The 22,609-nt window shown below is 39.2% G+C and overlaps 1 protein-coding gene across 2 annotated transcripts in view; it reads right to left on the bottom strand.

Moving 5' to 3' along the window:
• The window catches only part of KHDRBS2 (KH RNA binding domain containing, signal transduction associated 2), a 597,540-nt gene that overhangs the window by 95,599 nt on the left and 479,332 nt on the right, over positions 1–22,609 (bottom strand). For both annotated transcript variants that reach the window (XM_054195575.1, XM_054195574.1), the window contains exons 5-6: positions 20,999–21,126; positions 18,248–18,443 (exon numbers count right to left, since the gene is read on the bottom strand). In XM_054195575.1, the coding sequence (XP_054051550.1) occupies positions 18,248–18,443; positions 20,999–21,126 (324 nt within the window). The remainder of the gene's footprint in view (positions 1–18,247; positions 18,444–20,998; positions 21,127–22,609) is intronic.

Here is a 22,609-nt window from a genome sequence, read left to right as displayed (position 1 = left end):
GATCGGCATGAATCAGCAATATTACTAGGGGATGACTGAAACAAATATACCCTTGTATTTTCGCTGTCAGAAATCTACGGTGAAGGAAAAGTTGTATGGTAGCAGTAAGCTTGCAGGGGAAAATGTGAAGCGTATAACTATCAGTTTCTCTTTTGCCTTTTAAAAAATTAATTACAGATACAAATTGTTCATTATCCATATTGTGGTTATTTGCCCAAAAAAGAAAATCTGTGCACTTAATATAAACATATTTTTAAAATAGTCAGTCATTATGCTAATAATCCCCATGTGCAGAGTATATGACTCACAGAAAGTGCAGGTGTGCAGGAAGCACCTCAATGATTAGAAAATATTAAGACAATTTGCGAATAGAGACCTGAGTATATTTTCATCGCATTCCCAACTACTTCTTGTATAATAACTTTTATTAAAACCTGTCTCAAAATGAAAAGTTCAATAGAATTTATGCTTCTGTAAGAACTTCTTGTGGCTTTGTTAAAGACTATTACAAGTGCATCTGACAGTCTAACACGTCCTGTTCATAGCCATCAGTACACTCGGAGTAGGTATAATTGAGAACTTCATAGTTTCTAAGCTCCACCACTATTAATTCACTATTCACTATTAATTCACTATTCACTATTAATCTAAACAGGGTGAGAGCACAGGCCTGAGCACTGGTATATGATGCCACAGCATGGCATATCTGCATAAAAGCATCAGTTCTTAGTGAAATCTCAACTACTACCACATGTAACATCTACACACACACATTATATCTCTCTTTCTCTCTCTAGAGAGCATCAAAGCTGTTGATTTTCATATTCCAGATACTGACTGGGCTGAAAAATCTCAAAGATCTTATGCCAATTGAAGGCTAGCTGAAAGTTTCCATTATCAGGAAGAACTGAGCTTTCTGCAAGGAGTTAAAGCTTTGCAGCTCCTAGCACCAACGCACAATTATGTCATGACTTTCATGCAGAGTCTGGTATTGCAGCTGTAAATCACAAGGTGAAGCTTGCCCTGTTCCCGAGACATAAACTCCTCAGGGACCAGTCAGAGATGATGGAGTGAGCTCCAACATGAAGCTATCACAAGCATTCTCTCCTGCTCTCTAACTGCAAAGAAAACTTAATAACTTCTCTAAACATATACAAGTTCTCAATCAGATACAACTAGTTTAAATGATGTTCATCCTTAAGTAGACTTCAATGTGAGGAAGGATTTGTATCTAAAAGAATCAGCCTCATTAACGTGCTCCTGTAAGGCACTCAGTCCCCTTGCTGATGACATTAAGGACCAGAATATCGCTACAGGAAATTCTTATGCATAATAGAAACTTTTTAGAGAATGACGCATGTTTGTGTCTCATATTTGTACACTATCTAAACAACTTTGGAATCTTAAATCACAGAATCACAGAATCACAGAATCTTCATGGTTGGAAAGGACCTTTGAGATCATCGAGTCCAACCAAACAACCTACAATCTCTGCCACTAGAGCATGCCCTGAAGTGCCACATCTCGACGTTTCTTAAATACCTCTAGGGATGGTGACTCAACCACCTCCCCGGGCAGGCTGTTCCAGTGCCTGACCACTCTTTCAGTAAAGTAATTCTTCCTAATATCTAATCTAAACCTCCCCTGCCGCAACTTCAGACCATTTCCTCTGGTCCTGTCCTTATTCACCTGGGAGAAGAGGCCAACACCCACCTCTCTCCAACCTCCTTTCAGGGAGTTGTAGAGGGCAATGAGGTCTCCGCTCAGCCTCCTCTTCTCCAAGCTAAACATGCCCAGCTCCCTCGGCCTCTCCTCATATGACCTGGTCTCCAGACCCCTCACCAGCCTGGTAGCTCTCCTCTGGACACGCTCCAGCACTTCAATGTCCCTCTTGTACAGAGGGGCCCAGAACTGAACACAGCACTCGAGGTGAGGCCTCACCAGTGCCGAGTACAGGGGGATGATCACTTCCCTGCTCCTGCTGGCCACGCTAGTCCTGATACAAGCCAGAATGCTGTTGGCCGCCTTGGCCACCTGGGCACAGTGCTGGCTCATGTTAAGCTGTCCGTCCACCAGCACCCCCAGGTCCTTTTCTGCTGGGCAGCTTTCCAGCCACTCTTCCCCAAGCCTGTAGCGTTGCTTGGGGTTGTGACCGAAACGCAGGACCCAGCACTTGGCCTTGTTAAACCTCATACAGTTGGCCTTGGCCCATCGATCCAGCCTGTCCAGGTCCCTCTGTAGAGCCTTCCTACCCTCAAGCAGATCAACACTCCCACCTAGTTTGGTGTCATCTGCAAACTTACTGAGGGTGCACTCAATCCCCTCATCCAGATCATCGATAAAGATATTAAACAAAACTGGCCCCAAAACTGAGCCCTGAGGGACACCACTGGTGACTGGTCACCAAGAGGATTTCACCCCATTAATCACAACTCTCTCGGCACGGCCATCCAGACAGTTTTTAACCCAGCGAAGAGCACACTTGTCTATGCCATGATTCGCCAGCTTCTCCAGGAGAATGCTGTGGGGAACGGTGTCAAAGGCCTTACCAAAGTCCAGATAGACAACGTCCACCACCTTCCCCATGTCCAGAAGGCGGGTCACATGGTCATAGAAAGAGATCAGGTTGGTTAAGCAGGACCTCCTTTTCCTAAACCCGTGCTGGGTGGCCCTGATCCCTTGGCTGCCCTGCACTTGCCGTGAGAGCTCACTCAAGATGATCCTCTCCATGATCTTTCCCTGTACCAAGGTCAGGCTGACAGGCCTGTAGTTCACCGGATCCTTCTTCCAACCCTTCTTGTAGATGGGCGTCACATTAGCCACCCTCTAGTCATCAAATAAACACGAATAAATAAAATCATAGCACTTCACAGATGAAGATGATTGAACTCTTTCGTTCTCCATATCTGAGTGAAAATTATTGTGAATATTTTTAACATCTCACTAAATAACTTGGTTATAACATCCCATTTCTTTTCCAAGCTGCTTATAGGCCCTTGTCAGTTCCTATCTATCCACTTTGAAATGGATCCGATACATTACTTCAGACTAGGTTAGTACTTACAGTATCTTACAATATCTATCATCTGTATTATAGTTTAATAGGATTGTTAGTCTTATACCTAAAGCATGACATTTTAAATCACATCACCATTTTATTGTTATAAGTAATGAAATGATAGTCGTGTCCTGAAATGACCATCAATGTGAGGCCGACTCAGTTATCCCCAAGAGATGACTTTATAGCTTCGAGAACTGACAGATTGTTATGTCATGAAATTCATGCAGGGCACGGTATTGTGGCTGTAAATCACAAGGGCAACTCATACAGTGGCCGGCACCCTTCGGAATAATCTTTATATTCCTGTTGTGTTCAATAAGCCTCTTAGTTGAAAGATTACGCATGATGAGTTTTTTTTCTCCAAGACTGGTAAAGGATAGCTCCTGTATCTTTGACAGCTGCTTACTGAAATTTAAACAAGGCTTTTTGTTGGGCATTTATCTGTACTTGTACCCCTCCAAGGACTATAAAGGACAAAGAACTCTAATCCAAAGAGTCAATTTGTCTTTTGTGATTTGCTTTAGGCGTATTTAAAGCTAAACTGCTGATCTAAAAACCTGGAAGCACTATATCAATTAAAATAAATAAATAAATAAAGCCGTTACAGCTGGATTGTACTAATATTTAAGCAATCTATTACATTTTGTGCTTTTTCTGAGAGACACACCCTGCTCCTGCTAACTGGGTCTGTCCAGGAATCACACTGAAGGAGCAGGTTGCACCACAGTCCCAGGGGAAGTCCTTTCCTGCTTGGCACATACCAAAATGTTACTTTGAAGTTTATGGCTTCTATTGCGGCCTCAGCCTATGCACAATAAAAGATAACTGCACGCATTTCAGATTCCCCCTTCTCTTGACCTCTAGCTACCTACGAGAGTAAGGACAGCAACACCTGGGAGCTTCAGCCCACTGTCCTTCCAACTCCATCCATGAAAAACTGCCTCTGCTTTACATTAATTCCTTATTGATTGCGTAAGGTCTGAAAATTGTTACTGCTGCTCTCAGATGGAAGAGATTTTTAAGCATACCGCTGAGAAGAATAAGACATAGTAACATTTTTGACAATTTGCTGGGCGGCCCAACCAAAAGTATCTCAGGGGACCAAAGCTTGCTCCAGCCAATCCAGCAGTAATTTTCTTGGAATATCTAATTTTCTACCTAGAAATACAACTGTGCTCGCTTTGATCTCCATCTGATTTTTCAGAAGAGCCACTCTGGATTTACGGTGATGCATTCACGGATTTTTGACTTATTACATTGCTTATACTTCTGAACTCTGCTCAGAAGATGGAATACAGACTTGCATGACCCCTCGCCGACACAAAATGCTGAGTATCCTTATCTCCAAAAGACCAATGTATTTGTTGGTTTGTTGGGTTTGTTTTTTTTTTTTTTTTGAATATGCAGGCTTGAGGACCATGGTGATGAGACAACTTATAGATCATTTATGCAAACCTGTATGCATCCTAAGAATCCTGCTGGTTTTGTTAATTTGGTGTTCATTTTCTTTGCCTCTATATTCTCTTCCTCTCAGCAGATGAAGCAGGCTACAGCAACACTTGGTCTTTTTTACAGCATTTTTTATGTTGACTTACAGAATTTTTTTTTACTTAATAAGGAAATGATAAAGCAGTCATAAAATTCTAGGATGCATCAAGCAGGCTTCAGGATATAAATAAACATTAGGTTCATAATGCTTTGAACTTAGAAACAAAGTATATCCTTGGATTTTTTATTTTCTTTTTCTACAAAGGTCAGCAAATCTCAGGACAGTTCAAGAAGACAACCTCCAGCAATAAAACTTACAGCGTAAAATTAACCAGCACTTTTAGCAGAGCAAATTATACAAACAAATTATAATGTCAGTATGCATCATTCTGAGAGGATAGGAAATACATGAATAATAACTAAAGCTAATTTCCTCCCCAAAATGATGTTCTAGATTTATATCATAGCTACTCAACCTCTAAGTCATACAAATTTGTACACTCATATGTACCAAGGCAACACGGATACACAGCTTTAAAGCAAATGTTCAACAACAAGATTATCCCCCAAGTAGGGAAGGAAAAGCCTCATTTTACTGAAGCTGGAAAGTTTATTTTAACATCTTTCAGCTTTCATTAATTACTTCTGCTCTACAGAATGTTAAACAGCTTCTCAGACTGAATCCAGTGACCTGTTTGCTTATCCCCAAAGAGATAAATTCTGATCAAGTATGGATGAGTTGGTAGTTTCCAAACAGAGTGGAAGCTTAGTTCTTCATAACAATTCCCTTCCTCCAACACAAACAACAAATGACTGTGTGCTCTGTACACAGCTCAACTGAGGTCCTGACGAAAGAAAGCAAATCCTTTAAAAGTCTTTTCTTTCAAAATTGAATTTCACCTCATTCAGTCAGAGACTATCAAAACAGTATTGCCTCCTTGCCACATTGTAGTCTGCCTTCCTCCTAGGAAGGTGATAGACTCATCAAAGCAGATAGATAACACATTTTTTTTAAAAAAGCCAGGGTCATTTTTTCCCGGTAAGTTTTCTACAAAGTGAATGGTGTGTAAAAAAAAAAATAAGCTAAGTTATTTAGAATTTAAGTCCTATTTTCAGAAGCAGTTTATGGACTTAGAAGCCTGCTTTGTTTGCAAACTTTGTGTGATTTAGGATCTTAAATTTCTGGATCCTGGGTAAGCAAAATAACCACACTGGAATTAATGACATCCAAGATGGATGCACTTTCTCGTATGATGTACCAGAAAAATTAGATAACTAAGAATGGTACCCAAGAATGGTACCCACAGTGCTGTAACCCTTTAGTACCCTTTAGCTGCCCCCTCGGAAAGGGTGAAAAGAGAGCCTTGCATAAACCTTGATCCTCGACAAGATTTAGGTGTCATTGGGTTGCAGGACGGCAAGTCCTGCTCCAAGCACTGAGACCTCTCTGGTGGTGAGGTGTGCACGTTATTTATGTAGGAATTATGCAAGAGGTCAAGTCTTTCTTTTAAAAAGAAATCTGGAAGAGTAGAGTAAAAGCAGTCCTTTCACTGTCTTTCTATCCAGCATTTCATTCATCCAAGATGTGAGACACTGACTTTCAGTTTTTCCTCTGCCTTTAGCGATTTAAAGTATCCTTCCCGATGCTCCCTACTCAAGTGGATACCACAACACCGGGCTGCAACAGTTTCTGTAGGAGGAGAACACTGTCACTTCCCTTCATATAGCACTGTGCATGGGAGTAGAAATGGTACACATACGAACCACTGATTCAGCCACACAGTTATTGACTACAGCTGCAACTGATGTAGTAACCTCACTTGTAATTATACTCCACTACTACACCCAGTAAGACTACGCAAATACGAGACAAATCACTTTTTTATGCCTTAGAAAATAAACAACTGAAACCTGAGTGAAATGAATAAAACACAATGAAAATAACTTTTTTTTTTCTCTTGTTGCTCTGTGTTATGTTTAGCACATACAAGCCACTTCTGCTGCTTTTTCCAAGATGGCAACTTATAATAGGTACCTCAAGAGAAATAAGTTAGAAGAGCTCCAAATGAATTTTTGGATTTATTTGTTTAGGGTGTTTGCATGAAGGGTGGCCTTGCAAGAAAGTGAAACAGCTGTTCAGGGAAAGTGAAAAATGACCAAAGTATTGTGCCTTCTAATTTATTTGATAGATGCACTGAAACTCAACAACCGCATTTTTTCTTTTCTTTTTCTCCCAGATACAGTGTCCACATTTAAATTTGGCAAAATTTAACTTGCAATGAAGCACACGTCTCTTCTGCATCTCCCCTACAGCCCTATTTATACAGCCTCGACTTACTTTTATTTGTTTATAATCCTTTTTCTTTATTTGCGTACCATCTAGTTAACTGATGCAGTTCTGTCAAAATAACTGGAAATCACATTTTCCAAAATTCTGTTTCAGTTTAAAAGCACTTATTCTTTTATTATTATTGATAATTAAATAAAATTAAAACAACACGGTAAGCTTTCACATACCATAGCAAAAAGCAAACCAAGGCAAACCAAACCTGGGTCTGAAGCCATTTTTTGCAAGAAAGTGCAAACAGGTAATAAAAATGGAATTATCTAGTCATAAAATAAGATTTATTTTAAAAGAAACAAGCACACATTTTTATTCGGCATGTCAGTTAAATAGTACAGGCAGTGTTTATCCATGAAATAGAATGATTGATGATAAGTGGTTGGTAAAATAGAAAGAAATACAGTTTGAATTTCAATGTCTCTTCTTTTAAATGTTTGGGTTTTTTTTTTTTTTAATTTTTTTTTCCCCCCCCAGAAAACTCCCAACTGCAGCATATGTGAGGACTGGTATATGCATGTAGAGTCTCGATAAAGACAAGTGCAGGAGCTACATGTGAAAATCCAGTGTCGAGCTACAGAAAATCCAGTGTCGAGGAAAATAGTGCAGCATCAGAATTTGATAATCTATTTTTAAAATACCCAAATGTGCACCGTTCAAATGTATGCTTGCCCGTTTTACAGTTCAGTCCTCAGAAAGATTAATAAATTGTGTTAATAACTTATTATTTTAAGTTTTTTTTGAAAAAAAAACAACTAAAAAAGGAAACTGGAAAAAGCTGTGTGTTTCTACTACTGGGAAAGAGAAACTAAAATATTAAAATACTTCAGAACACTCCATGAATTTATATACTGCCCCAAAATAAGACTCACTTTTAGTATATCTGGTTGGTTTTTTTTTAACTTCAGCTTTCTAAACATCTGGATGTCTGACGTTTCAAGGGTGTACGGTAAGAGGCAACAATCAGGGACTGGAAAGTCCAAATAAACTATCACATGATATGGGGTTTCTAACAAAGTTGCTCTGTCCCCATTTAGACTGAAATAATTTGCATCTGACAGACATTTGGTGATATTGATGGTAGTAAATTATCTAAAGGATTATTAATATTTTCATTACAGAAACTCACTAATTGGCCCAGAAGAATTGGAGGAGAGTATGAACACCAAGGCTGCAGCTAAAGCACCTTGTTAGGAACTGATATATAATGTTATGCCCTCCACTTGGACGGATACACTGATTTTGATAAATACTTAACTGTGCTTTTACTGTATTGCATAATGTAGTACGGGGGTATGATTGCACGAGTGTCCTTGGGATACTAATGTATTCTTATGATACTGATATATAAGAATTATTTACTTATCTAATTTCACTTAACAAACACTGCACTCTTTATGATTTCAGATGTTGCACTCCACAGATATTTACACCATACCAAGAGCTACAAAACAACAGCAGGTAGCCAAAGAGAACTATTAGCTGTCTATGAGTAACAGCACTTATAACGATTGTAGAAGCTATTAAAATTCAGGCAACCATAATTTCATCAGAAAAAAAAAAAAAAAAAAGGTCTGTATGGAGAAATAACATTTTTCATCTCTAGTCTTCTAGTTTATTGTCCCGGAGCCATTATACCGCATCTCCCTCTTCTAGTGACTGCTACACCCTCTTAAGAGCCCTATAGGTCAAACTCAAGGTACTGTCTTTCAGAACAAGATCAATTTTCTCAACAGTTTTGCTACAGTTTAAAGAGTTACACTAAGTCTGCACCTTTGATAAAATATAACTGATCTCACTGTTTTAAAAATGAGAATATTTGAGACAACATTGACCTATTTATCTGACAAAGAGGGATTCATATGAATTTCCCAGTCACTTCAATACCACTAAATACCAGTTGCTGAAGGAGTTAGAGATGGAAAGAAAGATGTGTACTTCATCCAGTCCATCTGATTATACAAGTAAACTATTCTTTTAAATATTTGCTAGTATCTTTTTCCTTTCTGCATTTATTTTCTATATCTACATTTTTTCCCAAAATTGTTATTATTAAAACAGAAAATATATGCTTTAAATTTTATTTCTTTGATCCTTTGGACTGATTCCTTGCACAGTTACTCATGCACGCTGCTGGCTGCAGAGGAGCTCTGTGCAATATAAAGTCCTTATAAACAGATGTGCTGGAAGAAATGGATCACGTTTTTCTGTGCTGCAGCTATAGATAACATATACGCGTATCCGTATCAGAATGTAAGCATGTATCTCTATACCCAAGCAAAGATTTAATGTAAATGCTAAGGCAGCTGGAGAGTCGTAAACCCTCCTCCTTCCAAAAGCAGCAGATAACGGGACATTCACACGCTGCCTCTGGGGAAGCAATTGCTGCTGTGTGTCTGCAGATGGCTGGCATCCAAGGCACAGCTTGAGCCAGTTTTGCCTGTAACAATATGCGCACGGGGTATATATATCTGAATTCCTATGTGTATGAGAATCTAGGCTTACATATATATTTGAGCTTCCCTTCAATACCCAGAAAGAACAGGCATATTGCTGGACAGGTGCTTCCGCACCCAAATACATGAGATAGTTCACCTAGCACAACCCTTTTTCTTCCTGTGTATAACTGAAATTCAGAGTTGCAAATACACTGAACATAATGAGGGAAAAAAGATTATAGGTATGTACGACTACTTTTTCAGGCCTTTTATTGTACCAAATACAAATCCTCTTTTTCAATTATCTTGAGTAAGTGTTAAGTGTATGGATAGAGGCAACCGGCTAAAAGGCCCATCAGCCAGAGAATGAAACGGAACTGCGCTCTGCAATGTTTGTCTTTAAGTGAAGTCGCTAAATATGTATCTCTGCAGTTTCATGCAGAAGTATGTTTTGCAAGAGGACAATGTCACAGATGTATGAAGAACATAAATGAACTCTGATGAAAGCTTCCTGCAACAGGAAGTATTTTTTTTTAAATACGTCCCCTTAAAATTCCAGTAAAACTAAAATACTATTTTGGAACAATCCATAAAAGTTTGCAATTAATATAAAACGGTTCCTAAACTGTGCATTTTACTATATTAATAAAGCTCATGTTTTAGCTACAGTGAAAATTCCTAATAAATAAAGGTAATACAGAAAACAGAAGTACTCAGCTGCAGGAAATCTACTGATATAAAGAGCCCTCTGTTTATCTACTATAACAAAAAGTCACTAACCTGAGTTTACCAAAAGGGTAGAGTGAAAAACACATGAGTAAGACTGGTACTCTGGAGGCAAGGCGGGTGTGATAATGTTAAGTACTGTGGCATCTCATCACCCAGAGCCTTTCCTGAAACCAGAGCTCACGGCTTCTGTAATTGCCTGGCACAGCTGAAGTCTCCGCGCTTACCAGTCCGCAAGAAATAGCAGCCTGCACTGAGCTTTTCTCATTACCACCGAGTTTATATATGCCTGGCTCCCTGGGAACTCACCAGTCACGATAAACCTTGCAGTCCAAAATTATTTAACTTTTTTAGTACCTCGGTGGACTAAATCTGGATAAGAAACTTTTGAGTACTGAAAGAGAAAACGCAAGCCTTCCATCTGAGCTGAATTCATACAGTAAACAAACTCTCAACAACTCTAATTAAACTGGACTTGTCCCAAGTCTTTAACAGCAATTCTCAAGGTCTGCATGAGTTTTTACGAAAAAAATAAGTTTATAACTCACTTTGTAATCTGTCATGAAAAGCCTAACACGGGTGGAGATACAGTCACGTGAACATGTTTAGCAAGCAAATGCCTATAGAGTCATTTTGTACCAACCAAGACTGTTCTCCATCAGATAAATAGCCAAGTGACAAGTTTTGACAGATCCAAGTGAGGGTAGACAAGTATTTTTGGCAACAAGCTCATGAACAATCACACTGTTTAATGATCAAATGGTGCATTGCATGATGCAGACAAATTCTGTCGCTATGGAGAATACTCCATATATTTTTTATGTGGGATCTTATGAATATAACTGCACGCACTATGAATATTTAAGGACCATATGAAGGCTGGATGAACAGTTGAGAGATGCCCTTTACTTAGATCTCTATATAACAAATATAAATATTTATTAGGTTGTAGTTGCATTAACATCATGTATAATACTAAAACATGTACAGCTGCATCAGCATTTTCTTTCATACTCTGTCTAGCATAGAAAATAATTTTGAACTGAAAACTTGGTAACCAATGTCAAGGAGAGAATTATTTTTGCCAAGTAAGGAGAACATGAAGAGGACAGCAGAAAAGCTTATCGTCCACAAAATCTTTCTGCGGCATTTCTAAGTAGGTGTTAAGAGTTTTATGTATTTTATGAGTAAAGTTGAATAACTATGATTATTACAATCAAATCAAAACAAATCAGGAAAACGATATAATAAAGTCTGCTTTAAAGCACATTGTTAATTTGTAAGAAATTCATAGCAGTGATAAATCTGATGAAAACAGTATTCACATTTATTGAGGCATTGTTCCCAGGACAGTTCCCTTGGTTTCATGGGGCAAGCCAGATTTATTCAGATATCACCTATAAGACCCAAACTACAGTTGCACAGGTAAGCAAAAAACTCCAGAACTGTAGGTTCCCAGACACTGAAGGTTTAATGCTGACTGTGGGTTTTGCTCTTAGAAAAACACAAAAAAGTTGCTACTACTTTAATTTTTTATTTATGTTGCTGGGGTTTTTTTTTGCAATAAATATATTTATACTATTGACAGACCAAATTCTCCAAAGTCTGAATAAGCAACAGAAAAATCCACTCCACCTTCGCCAAACCATCATTCACAGTATTTTTCTAAGGCTAATAGGGTCTTTCAGATAATATAAACATTATCCTGTTTATCGCCACTATGGTAAAAATAAAATTTGATTTTTCAAGTCACAGCAGATGTAAGTTGAGTATAGCTTAGCTCTTTTTCTAAATGCCTTGGGCATAAATAGGTAATCAATCATATTTAATCAATATGTTGTTCAGCCATGCAGATTCCCATGTCTATAATTCCAGCTTTATTCAAATGCTCTTTAGTCTCAGTACATTCTTCATTGATTTTTTTTTTCGTTCAAAAGAGGCACAGAAATAAATAAGTGGTACATCTTAAAACTTGGAAATATCAATTTTGGAAAAAAAATTACAATTATCCCCTTTGACTATCATTATATCCATTATATCAAATTATATCCATCATTATATCCAATTTATATTTCATTATACCCATTATATCCAATATATTTCACTATTTTAAGGTTTGCAACAAGTTTTCTTAGTTGTCCGGGCTTCACTCTCACTGAGAATGTCCTACTGGGATTACAGGAATGGACTTCAAATGTAGCAGAATCAAGTACCAATTGCTCACTTTCACATATTTGTTAAAGCACTAACACAGATGCAAACGTGCCATGAAGAGGAAGTGCAGGTCTTTATACACAGTTTCCATCTACATTCAGAAGTGGCAGATAGAATGAATTTAAAAGCCCTGATTTCCAGTTTAAAATATTAAACAAAGCCTCCACAGCCACAATTTTGGGGATCGCAGTCGCATGTAAATGTTGATTATTCTTTTTAAAATGTTAAAGTGTGACAAAATGCCTCTTATTGTCAGTCTTTTCATTGTCTATGTTGGCACTGAATAAAGATGAGCGTAGTTGTTTCAGTTTGTTTGAAAACTATTGAAAAATGTAAATAACCATTGAGCTTAGAATAAACAGTTGAATGTGGCATTTGCTTTCCTTTTAAATAGCTTGAAATGAGAGGAAGAACAGCATGACATTAAAAGCACAATCTATCTTACTGCGTGGTTCTTTTCCAGTGACTTTCTAAAAGCTGCATTTGGCTGGTTTGATCAGTGAAATGAGAAGCGAGAAAGAATATTTGCATTTAAAATTGCTCTTTAATCTGGCTGTCCTAGACCTAGGAGCTGTACCAATTTCTCAGTGTCTCGACAGACCGGCCTCTTTCTTGCAAACGAATTACGTATCTCTTCGTAAATACAAGAAGCTCATCTAAGTATTCATACTAAGATGAGTGCCTTTCTCTGCAAAAGTCCCGTTTCTTATCCAGGAGTAAAAAGCCTCCTTTCTTATTCAGAGGTAAAAATGCAAGTGTAAGTAAAATATAAAAACAATGTGCATTTTAGTTCCAAATTTATTCTGTTTCGGTAATTCTTTGCATCTGGGGTAAGCAAACAAGTGCTAAGTCGCTTCTAGACTCACATTAGACCTCTTAGGAAGGCTCACCATAGTTCTTAAAAAATGTAAAGAAAAATATCACTGCACAGCTCATTACTAGCAGAAATACAGCTCCAGAGTCAAATGCCTTCCAAAACAAGGTCTGAAAAACACGGTATTTTTGGTTTATATTTGGGCTAAGCACCTTCAAATGTTTATCTTTAATCTTGAGTGAAAAAGTCTGGATGCTGAGATTAAAATATATTGGGCTGAACATTGGCTTTATTGGCTCAGTGGGATGTTCCTTCCCGCAGATCTATTCAAGCATTCTCGCTCTCACTTCTGTATAAATCATGAACCTCAATCAGTCACATTTATCGTCTTTTTGCTGTTTCATAAATTGTCAAGATCTTAGCCTTTAGAATTGCTTATTCTTGTTGAGGAAAGACTCCAGAAGTCTCCTCTCAATTTGTAAATATTATACCAGATGATACCTTACTATATTTTGAGTAGATGATAACAGTAGATGTCCAACCAAAGAAATCTTAACCTTTGTAATGAAAAAATGGCACAAAATCATTCTTCCCATTGGCCCTGCAAATAAAGTTGATCATGCAGGACTGAAACAATGTTTGAACTCATTTTCATTTACCATTTTCTATCTTGGTGCACTGATATAGAAACTCTAAGATTTGTAGATAGCACATCAGCTGTCTAACAGACAAGACTAATACCTCAGACCCAACTGCATAAGATGTAAGTTAAAAAAAAGCAATTAAAATGCAATTCCAGTACCTTTCTCTCTACTCAAAACATCTCTGCCCAATCTAATGTCCAGTATGAACCTAATTTACAAAATTTGTTTGATAAATCCCAAACAGCCATCTTTTCACTAGGTCTACCTGAGGAGCCTGCTGGCATTGCTGCTCTCCCTACCATCCACTTCAAGCTTTTCAGCATCCTTTGAGAAACAACACAGCTCTGTGGTAAATCATAGAATCATAGAATCTTCATGGTTGGAAAGGACCTTTGAGATCATCGAGTCCAACCATACACACACACAAAAAACCCAAAACCAAACGCCTACAATCTCTGCCACTAGAGCGTGCCCTGAAGTGCCACATCTAGACGTTTCTTAAATACCTCTAGGGATGGTGACTCAACCATCTCCCTGGGCAGGCTGTTCCAGTGCCTGACCACTCTTTCAGTAAAGGAATTCTTCCTAATAGCTAATCTAAACCTCCCCTGCCGCAACTTCAGACCATTTCCTCTGGTTCTGTCCTTATTCACCTGGGAGAAGAGGCCAACACCCACCTCTCTCCAACCTCCTTTCAGGTAGTTGTGGAAGGCAATGAGGTCTCCCCTCAGCCTCCTCTTCTCCAAGCTAAACATGCCCAGCTCCCTCGGCCTCTCCTCATATGACCTGGTCTCCAGACCCCTCACCAGCCTGGTAGCTCTCCTCTGGACACGCTCCAGCACTTCAATGTCCCTCTTGTACAGAGGGGCCCAGAACTGAACACAGGACTCGAGGTGAGGCCTCACCAGTGCCGAGTACAGAGGCACGATCACTTCCCTACTCCTGCTGGCCACGTTATTCCTGATACAAGCCAGAATGCTGTTGGCCGCCTTGGCCACCTGGGCACACTGCTGGCTCATGTTAAGCTGTCCGTCCACCAGCACCCCCAGGTCCTTTTCTGCTGGGCAGCTTTCCAGCCACTCTTCCCCAAGCCTGTAGCGTTGCTTGGGGTTGTGACCGAAATGCAGGACCCGGTACTCCTGGAAAGTTCAAGACTGACCCACTGCTGCCAACTGGTTGTGGCATGTATTGCTATACATGGAAAGAAGAATTAAGCAATAATTCAAATTAATTCGTGTACTGCATTTGTGGAAGCAGCAGGAGTATGATCCATAATGCATTTATCGGGGAACCACAATGTGTGTTTTTCAGTAAAAAACCCCCACCGGAACCTGAAGTCCAGATGGCTGTTTTTTAATAAGTTTTGAATTCCTTCCAGCAGCTAGGGACATCTTCAGTATGGCAGTGCTTGTGGATTACAGGTGTAAAATTGTATCTCAGATAGCAACGACAATGGGCCAAGTTCAGCTTTGTGAAAGAAGCTTCGTCTTAGGGAAGTTCACAATGACCAGTTCAAGCTTTTGCTCTGAACTGCACTCTGTTGGACCTCTCCTTCAGCAGAAGAGGAGAATTACAGATTGGTCACACTGAACTAAGGTTTGTCACTTTGCACAGTACCCTTACTCACCCAGGACAACCCCTCTGATCTCAGAAGCTGCAGAGCAGCTGTTAGTTAAGCTCTCCATCCAAATTCACACACAATGAGCTGCTTTTAAAGTGAGGAAATTTGATGTGGTAACTATTTCTTTCCTTTTGGCGTATATTTTCTGATGTCTGTACCTCCTCTTCCTACAGGTAGTCTTCTGAAGTTCCTCTGAGTTACTATCTATGCTGCACCCAATAAAAGCTACATATCTGTTTCAAAAGCAAGTAAAGAAAAAGACGTGAGGTGTGTCACTCCCCCTTCCCTCTCTAGCCCTCTTCTTTTCTGAAACTTGTTCCAAATTATTTTCCCTTTAGTTGGTCTTGACATTCAAAATGTTGAATATGAATATATTCACCACAATGACAAAACTTCACTTTTCTTGAGAAACCTTTAGACATTTGCTTTTATGGACTCTCACAAAGGCCATCAGAAAACCTCAAAATATTTAGATATTGGATAGTTACAAAGGAATGATCCAAACTTTTAAATGCTTATCCAAACGGATTTGAATAGTTAGATGTTTCAAGGTCAAACAGTCAATGCAATCTTTGATTAGTATTGCTGAGTAAATATCTAAAGATTTTTTTTTCAGGAAGCGGTGTTTAAACCTTTAAAAAAAATCTGCTGCAGTCATCCTATTCTACTTCTTGAGTTCACTTTCAGCTCAGCGTTCAAATGACTATATTCTATTAGAACAAAGAAAAATCAAAAATATGGATACTCACAACCAATGACATTGCATTCATGTGCACAATTAATCAAACCAATGGTGCTTGCATATAGGCAAAAATTGGAGTGAAAGACTGTAGTCAAAAATGAAAAACATAAACATATAAAGAAATTGTAATATGCTTGTGGGTTGCCTACAAGCAGAAAATGAGACAAAGTAAATTGGATAAATTATTCATTATAAATTAGTTTTTCATCTCTAGGATTCAGTGTGAAAGAACAACAATTACACATGACATTTGTTGCTGGTCAACAAATAGAGCCACTTGCTTTTAGTATCCAGCCAGATATGTGATCTAGTGGTTTATTTAGAAAGGAAAACCGTATTGATTATTTCCTGCAAAATTTAAAATATTTTCCCCTAAAATATCCTTTACAAATTCATCTGTGGATACATGACAGCAAAATTTTCCTTCTACCTGCACACCAACAGTGTTTTAACTATTATCTCAGTCTGTAAGGTACCAAGATGATTTAGATTGCACTTACAAGCCTTTTCAAAATGGCAAGAGATTTTCATTGCAAACTGTTGAATGAAAGCAAGGCAGGGGAAGCCCATATATTCCCAGCTGTGGAATATAGATGTTGAAAGGACATAGGAGATGGAAGGATCTCCAAAACATCTGAATTTGCCCTATAAGGCAATATGTTCCTTGCTACTACCTAAGTAGGCAAACTAGAAACACAAACACATTTGTTTGTTTTTACTGGAATTATCTATTACAAACTAAAATGACTCTTTTAATTGTACGTATATTTTGTGTTCCTGAGAGTGTAAGCATTTCAAAATAATGTGGAACTGGCGGAATGCTTCCCTAACATTAATAATACAGCTGCCTCAACTTCTACTCCCGCTTTCTGTACATTTACCATCCAGAAAAAGCATAAGACATGTTCCCTAAATATTGCTTAATACCCTAGGACATTTATCAGTACTGCAGATTAAAAAAAATAAAACAACAAAACCATTTATTTAATCTTACATTACAAGAGTTCTGTTTTGAAATTTGTCATTCAGGGATTAGGAAAAGACGCAGTTCTGCACAGAAAGGAAGGTCTCATACATTTTGATATTAACAGACAATATACGATCTATCAAGGAGGGGCAGACTTTTTGAATTCCTTTTTTAGCAGGTCTTTTATCTCATTTAAAGATGGAAACTGTGCAGTAATGGAGTGACTTTCTTCCCCTCCTTTTTTGCAGCTGTTGTTCAGTTGTGACTCTTGACATCAACAGAATGTGTGTCCCTGGTTTGAAGTGGCCATGATCTAATCTCTACTCTATAAATACAGATGGTTGAGTAAAGCTTTACCAAAAAAAATTAATTTCTATTTAAATTGCCTTTCTTCTGCCCTAGGAAGACCATTAATTGAATAAAACTGCATCTTCTCAATTATACTCTATCTCTCAATGTCACTAGGAGTAGTGACAGGATTATGGAGTGGATGGGATGTTCATCTTACCCTTGGATTTGCCACAGCTGGAAAAAGTCAGACATCATATTCGATGGTATTTTCTCCTATACCTTGAGATCTGTTGTTATGGTGATAGTTCCAGGAGAGAACATTAATGAGGATACTTGAAAGCTTTGATGTTTACAGTACAATTATTTTTAACGCCTCGCAAGAAAAGGTGACAGTTGGTACTGCTCCTTGCTAAATATGCGTCATTGTATCAGCTTTCATGAAAATTACCTGAATTTCTATTTATTATGTATCTGTAACACAATGCTGAATAGAAATATACATAGACATATTTATATGTAATAAAAAGGGATTCAGAAACACAAAAAAAATGTTTATTTTCTCACAAAGGATATAATCTGTTATTCCTAAGAACTTGCCTACTGTAACGAGTGACCTTCAGTTACAATAGTCTTTAGAATACCTGTGTTGCTCTACCCTGATACCCTGAGAGCTAACCAGCACGACCTTCTCATATCCAAAACTAAGCTGAGAACAATTCTATGAAGGCACATGACCCAAAACACACATCTGCAGACACACCGTATCACCCAGACTGTAATTCACCAGCAGCGGGTAAGCAGTGGAGACAGAGGAGTTATTGGCCTGGAGTCTTCCAACCTAGAGGTACTTGAGCCACAGGGTTTGGCTCGCATATGTTATGAATGCACGTGGGTACTTACATATTCTTCATAGGCCTCGTGTGCAGGTGGCGGGGGTGGTCTGTAGCCCGGGACAGCTGGGGCACCCCTTGCTCGAGGGGTTGGCACTCCTCTCGCCACTGGTGGGACGGGGAGGGCTCCACGGGTGACCGGCGCTCCTCGGGGTGCTTGGGCACCTCGTCCGGGCGGGGGCGGAGGAATCGCACCCCCACGTCCCCTGGGGGGAGCAAAAAGAAGGGATCACTTTGGCATGTACTGCAAGGGGGGACATGCAAGTGCTACCCCATTTTAAAGGCTCTTACATTTTTACTACTATTTGAAGTATCGTATAACTCTGGCATTTTGGCAACTACAATGTCAAGCACTTACGCAATATCTCAGGCAGAACTCATATTATGGAAAGGCATTATTTTTAAGCCATCCAGTGCCTTTTACACCTGATCCTCTTGTTGCTTGTACTAATGAAATTCTGGATCATTGTAATTCACAGAGTTGCAGTTACTCCAAAGTAGTTCTACAGGAAAGTGTGGAACTTTTTCTGTTGCTCTCAAATTACTTTAGAAGAGCAGTCATCTCTCTCATTCTTCTGTTTATTGGTGGATGGGAGAAACTGATTGGCAGAAGGTGATGCAGGATGGCAGAAACTTGCAAGGCAAAGTAGAGCAAGAGTATAAAAGGAGAGTAAGAACTTTTCTTCCTGTCTCATTTAGTTCAGCACAAGGTAGCATGTGATTCTGCTTTTCCCCACTATGCAGAGAGAACAGCACATACAGACAAGCACAGAGAGGTTCAGCATCCTCTCGTTTGTTTATGCTATATCCACCTTGCTGTTCTAATTGGTAAGTCAGAAGAAGCTGTTACTGGTTAAAAAGAGGTTCTTGTAACTATACCATATAACAAATCAGAAGGGGGATATATCAGGGAAGCAATCCGTGAGTTTTGTTTCAGAGCAGAATGCTCCTGAGTGTGCTGCCCTTTCTAAGACTGTGAGTGCCGGGCATAACCATGTGTGACACCCAGATCCAGAGCTGTGAATAGAACTCAGGTCTCCCAGAGCAGTATGAACTGTGGCTTGTTACCTGCTGAGACCACCAAACCCATAGCGCGAGCCTGAGGTGTTCACTACTTTACTACAAGTTTCAATAGCCGATTTTAGAACCACAGAATGGTTTGGGTTGGAAGGGACCTTTAAAGGTCATCTAGTCCAAACCCTCTGCCTTGGGCAGGGACATCTTTCACTAGATCAAGAGGCTCAAAGCCCTGTCTGATCTGACCTTGAACACTTCCAATGACGAGGCACCCACAACTTCTTTGGGAAATCTGTTTCAGTGTCTCATCACCCTTATCGAGAAAGATTTCTTTCCTATGTCCAAACTAGACCTACCGTCTTGCAGTTTAAAACCATTGTCCCCTGTCCTGCCACTACAGGCCCTGGTAAAAAGGCTCTCTCCATCTTTCCTATAAGCCCCCTTTATATCTGGAAATGAAGAACTCCCTGGAGCCTTCTCTTCTCCAGGCTGAACAACCCCAACTCTCTCGGCCTGTCCTCATAGCAGAGGTGTTCAATCCCTCTGATCATTTTCATGGCCCCTCCTCTGGACCCGCTCTGACAGGTCCATGCCTTTCTTGTGCCCCGAACCCCAGAGCTGACTGGTAAATAGGGAAAGCACCCAAGATCCTGTATCTGTCCAATTGATCCAATCATTTGGGTATTTTGCAGGAAGTGGGGGCCAGCACTCCACTGATTATGCTTTGAACCTAATTTAAAAGGTGCCAGTCTGTTGCAGTGGTGTTCTGAACACCATTATTAAGTCAAGCCCTTCAGAGATCTTAGGCGTAAGGAAGACTGATTTCTCAGCCCAAGAAGAGTTTGAGTGAAAGATGTTGATGAATGACAAGTGTAAAAAATCCTGTGTATGTGTAACGTACTACGGATAAAAGATTCCATTCAAGAAGAACTGAGGGAAACTATGACAGACACCTCCAGGGGAAAAAAAAAAGGTCATAGGCAAAATCAGCCGGTTCAATTATGAAAGAACAACTCCTCTGTCAGCACAAAATAAGGCACCTCCATGTCCTATTTCCTCCAAAATAAAAGTGGATTTCTTAGGACCTATCCTGAAATAATCTGTATGGACACCTAGAAGTAGCAAGGTAACTTAGATGCCTGAGGCAACAAATTTCTTAAGGGTTCACAGTGAAAAATAAGTCTGAAAGAGTGCATTAACATTATACACTGGCCTTATGAACAAGCAGAGCTATCTGTTACCTATATATGAAAAAATACTTGTAAGAATTTAGGAAACATTCATACACCAGTGTTTTTAGATGATGACAACGAAATTCATATAAAACTGATAACGCATACAACAAATAATACATTATAGATATAATATGCATACCCAAACCGCATAGTTATTTGGCAAATAAAGTTCCATCCAGACTATGCAGTCTTTTCTGACTATACTATTTTATTGACCAACGATTTTATGCTAATGACCATGCTGACCATATTCTTTCCTAGAAATATCCTTTCACTGCCTTCATAATCTGCTCTGATTTGTTGTTTGATACTTCTATATCACCCACTATAGCCTGTGAATTGTAGACCAGAGAACCTGGTACAAGACAGACCACACAGGTTATCAGAAGAAAAACATTTTGGTTTACTGACCATGACGTATATGTGATTTTTTTCTTTTTTAACTGTGCTTGATTTACCATTGTTTTCACTTTCTAAAGCTATTAGCATAATAGCTCAGGTTACCACACCTTGAAGGAGCTGCAGGTGGCACACGGATTCCTCTTCCTCGAATGCCCCGTCCACGTGCTGAATCGTCAGAACCGTTTAAATAAGACAGTTCTCTCAGCTGCTCCTGGCGAATTTCATCATTATAATCCTGAAATGCAAAAGGTGAAACTTGCTGAGACTTTGCATTTTGGCTGAGCTGCCGAACCATACCAAACAGGATGCCACATGGATGGTATTTGGGTGAATTGCTCTGCGCTGTCACCTGCACACTGAAAAACCACACAGTGGGAGTGGACAACTACCTATAATATGTGGACAGACAAATTTATACAGGTAGATAAGGTGGCCATAAAGACACACAAAATAAAACACACAAGGCACATAAGGCATTAACACAAAGCAGACACCAAGAACATATCTGTATACAAGATGCAAATGGACTTTTCACATACAAAAGGTACTAATCTGAAACAACTTGCAATTATATCAAAAAAAGCATTTTATAAATATTTTTCATTTTTGGCAGACATCCCTGCTTATCTTTACGCACTTAAGGCACAAATCAAATTCTACCCTACATTGCACCTTAGCATGCAAAATTTACACTAGAGTAATTTGATTGAATGATTTAATCCGATACCATTTAGCATCATTGAATGCAGCCTTCAGTTATTCTGTATATCCACTAAACAACTGCTGAAAGGAGCTGTCTCTTTAGGACTCATAAGTAACAAAGCTATGTTTACTATATAAAATTGTTAAATGGTATAAAATAGGCCCATTCTAAGACTGCAGGGTATCGACTCTAGTGCTGCAAGCCTCTGCTGGCTCAGTAAACAGAATATCGGATGAATTTCCTTTTCTTACTGATACAAAATGCTTAATATTGGGCAATTTTTACTTATTTTGCAACCTTTGTCTCCGTCAGAAATTCCTTTTTCTTTAGCTTTCTTCCTTTTGTATTCAGCTCTTTGCCTGCTGATCATGGTAATAAGAGCCCACTGCAGTAGCTGGCTCACTGGCAGCTGAACTGTGCGACAGCTAATTACTGTTTCAAAACAGAAAGGATTACTGAATTTCAACCCTTCAGTCTTTCCATCCTCCCACAGGCAACTGCCATTGACTGTCGTGCACGAGTCTGAAAATGCTACAGTGCCTGCTGCTTGTCGAGTGGGTGACTGTCCAGGACGCATTACAAGTGACACCACTTTTTAGCCAAGTTAAACACCAAGGAAAGAGTGAGATGGAACCAGGGCCTTGCTCGTTCCTTCCCCTTCCTGAAGAGGTCCAGGAAAACTGTTTAAAGACACAACAAACTAAGAAAGATATCCTGTTGTGCTCTAAGAGAGTGTGGGCCTGGTCACAATTTCCCTCCTATATTTCTAGGCAGTGCAGCTGGAGTAAAATCATAGAATGACAGAATCATAGAATAGTTTGAGTTGGAAGGGACTTCTGAAGGTCATCTAGTTCAACCCTCCTGCAATGAACAGGGACAGCTTCAACTACATCAGGTCGCTCAGAGCCCCATCCAACCTGACCTTGAATGTTTCCAGGGACCTATTAATGAAATTCAGAAAAGAACACCATTTATGCAATACAGTGCATGATATTTGCATCAGAATCATAACTAA

This window comes from Rissa tridactyla, chromosome 3, assembly GCF_028500815.1.
Source record: "Rissa tridactyla isolate bRisTri1 chromosome 3, bRisTri1.patW.cur.20221130, whole genome shotgun sequence".
In the NCBI taxonomy this organism is placed as follows: domain Eukaryota; kingdom Metazoa; phylum Chordata; class Aves; order Charadriiformes; family Laridae; genus Rissa; species Rissa tridactyla.
The sequence above is the reverse complement of the archived record's forward strand: the minus strand, read 5'-3'. Positions and strand labels throughout refer to the sequence as shown.